This window comes from Sinocyclocheilus grahami, unplaced genomic scaffold (assembly GCF_001515645.1).
Source record: "Sinocyclocheilus grahami isolate Dianchi unplaced genomic scaffold, SAMN03320097.WGS_v1.1 scaffold9221.1, whole genome shotgun sequence".
Lineage (NCBI taxonomy): Eukaryota > Metazoa > Chordata > Actinopteri > Cypriniformes > Cyprinidae > Sinocyclocheilus > Sinocyclocheilus grahami.
In genome coordinates this window covers 1,810-2,912 of record NW_015512468.1, presented here as the reverse complement: position 1 = coordinate 2,912, position 1,103 = coordinate 1,810, and the positions used below count along the sequence as shown (strand labels likewise).

The 1,103-nt window shown below is 36.1% G+C and overlaps 1 protein-coding gene across 2 annotated transcripts in view; it reads left to right on the top strand.

Moving 5' to 3' along the window:
• The window catches only part of LOC107578177 (CCR4-NOT transcription complex subunit 6-like), a 6,107-nt gene extending 5,174 nt beyond the window's left edge, over window positions 1-933 (top strand). Inside the window, exon 4 of one of the 2 annotated variants that reach the window (XM_016264158.1) lies at window positions 91-933. In XM_016264158.1, coding sequence (XP_016119644.1) covers window positions 91-124 — 34 coding nt within the window. In that variant the 3' untranslated portion in view covers window positions 125-933. Of the gene's footprint in view, window positions 1-87 lie in introns of both variants that reach the window. The other variant, XM_016264157.1, reaches the window with a different exon arrangement.
• The last annotated feature ends 170 nt before the right edge of the window (window positions 934-1,103 follow it).

Genomic DNA, 1,103 nt, shown 5'->3' with positions numbered 1-1,103 from the left:
TTTTTTTGTCACTTTTGCAAACTGATTGATAAGTAGAGCATTCCTCTTTTATCAAACTGTGCCTAGTCTGAACCATCTTTTCTACAGCAGTACTGCCTGTGAAAGCAAGACGCTTACAGAGTGAGCCAGCACCAGCATCCATCCCAGCACCCTTCCATCCACTCGTCCATTCATCTGTCCATCTCTTCTCTTCACCAGAGAGACACGATGACTACTAAAGTGGCCGTGATCCAGTTATAATGTTGTTGTTATTAAAACATGTCATGGTCAGCAGTGATAAGCCAATTTGTTTTGCAGAAATGGCGGGATCTTAAATCTTTCTGTTATGAAGTTGAGAAAATTACCATTGTTTGCCTGGTTAGTGGAAGCAGTATTTTTGTTTTTTGATGGATACTTGTATATGTTCTCCTCACAAAAATTCCCACTGAACATGCTGAAATATTTCCTCTTGGCAAATGGTCTAACTGGACAGTTATTTTAATCCAGACTGACGAACAAGCAGTATTTTTAAACTAGTAATAAGCATGTGGAAAATAAAAGTAGTCTCTCATTGAATGTGTATTATGGCAACAGGGCTTGAAGTGAGTCTTGATGACAAATTCAAATTAATGAAGGTCTTGCATGATTGTAAGATGATGTAAAGCATTGTTTTGCCAAGAACCTTAGAATATCCAAAAACGAGCATTTCCCAATGTGATGATAAGGCTTTATCACTGGATTTTCTCAATGACTTTGAGACTTTTTTCATGCAGTTTCTCCTCAGCTGAGGAATACACATTTTGTAACTCTTATTTAGTCTATAAACATATATGGTGATAATATGGGGAAAAAAGCTTTCTGTTTGCAAATGTAAATGGTGCTACATGTGGCCCACTTGTAAAACAAGACATTCTCAGTCTTGTTCTAGTCTCCCACCTTAAAGGCAATAAAGATGTCATTTTAAAGAAAGAAGGTTGTGAGTTTTTTATTTCAAAATAATAATTACAGATTTTGTAGACAGACTGTTTTTAATTTGTGCCTGCGTAAATATGGCCTAATAACATTCAGCACACTTGAGTTGTTTGAATGAAAAGGAATAACTGAAAAGTAGGAAATGGAAAGTT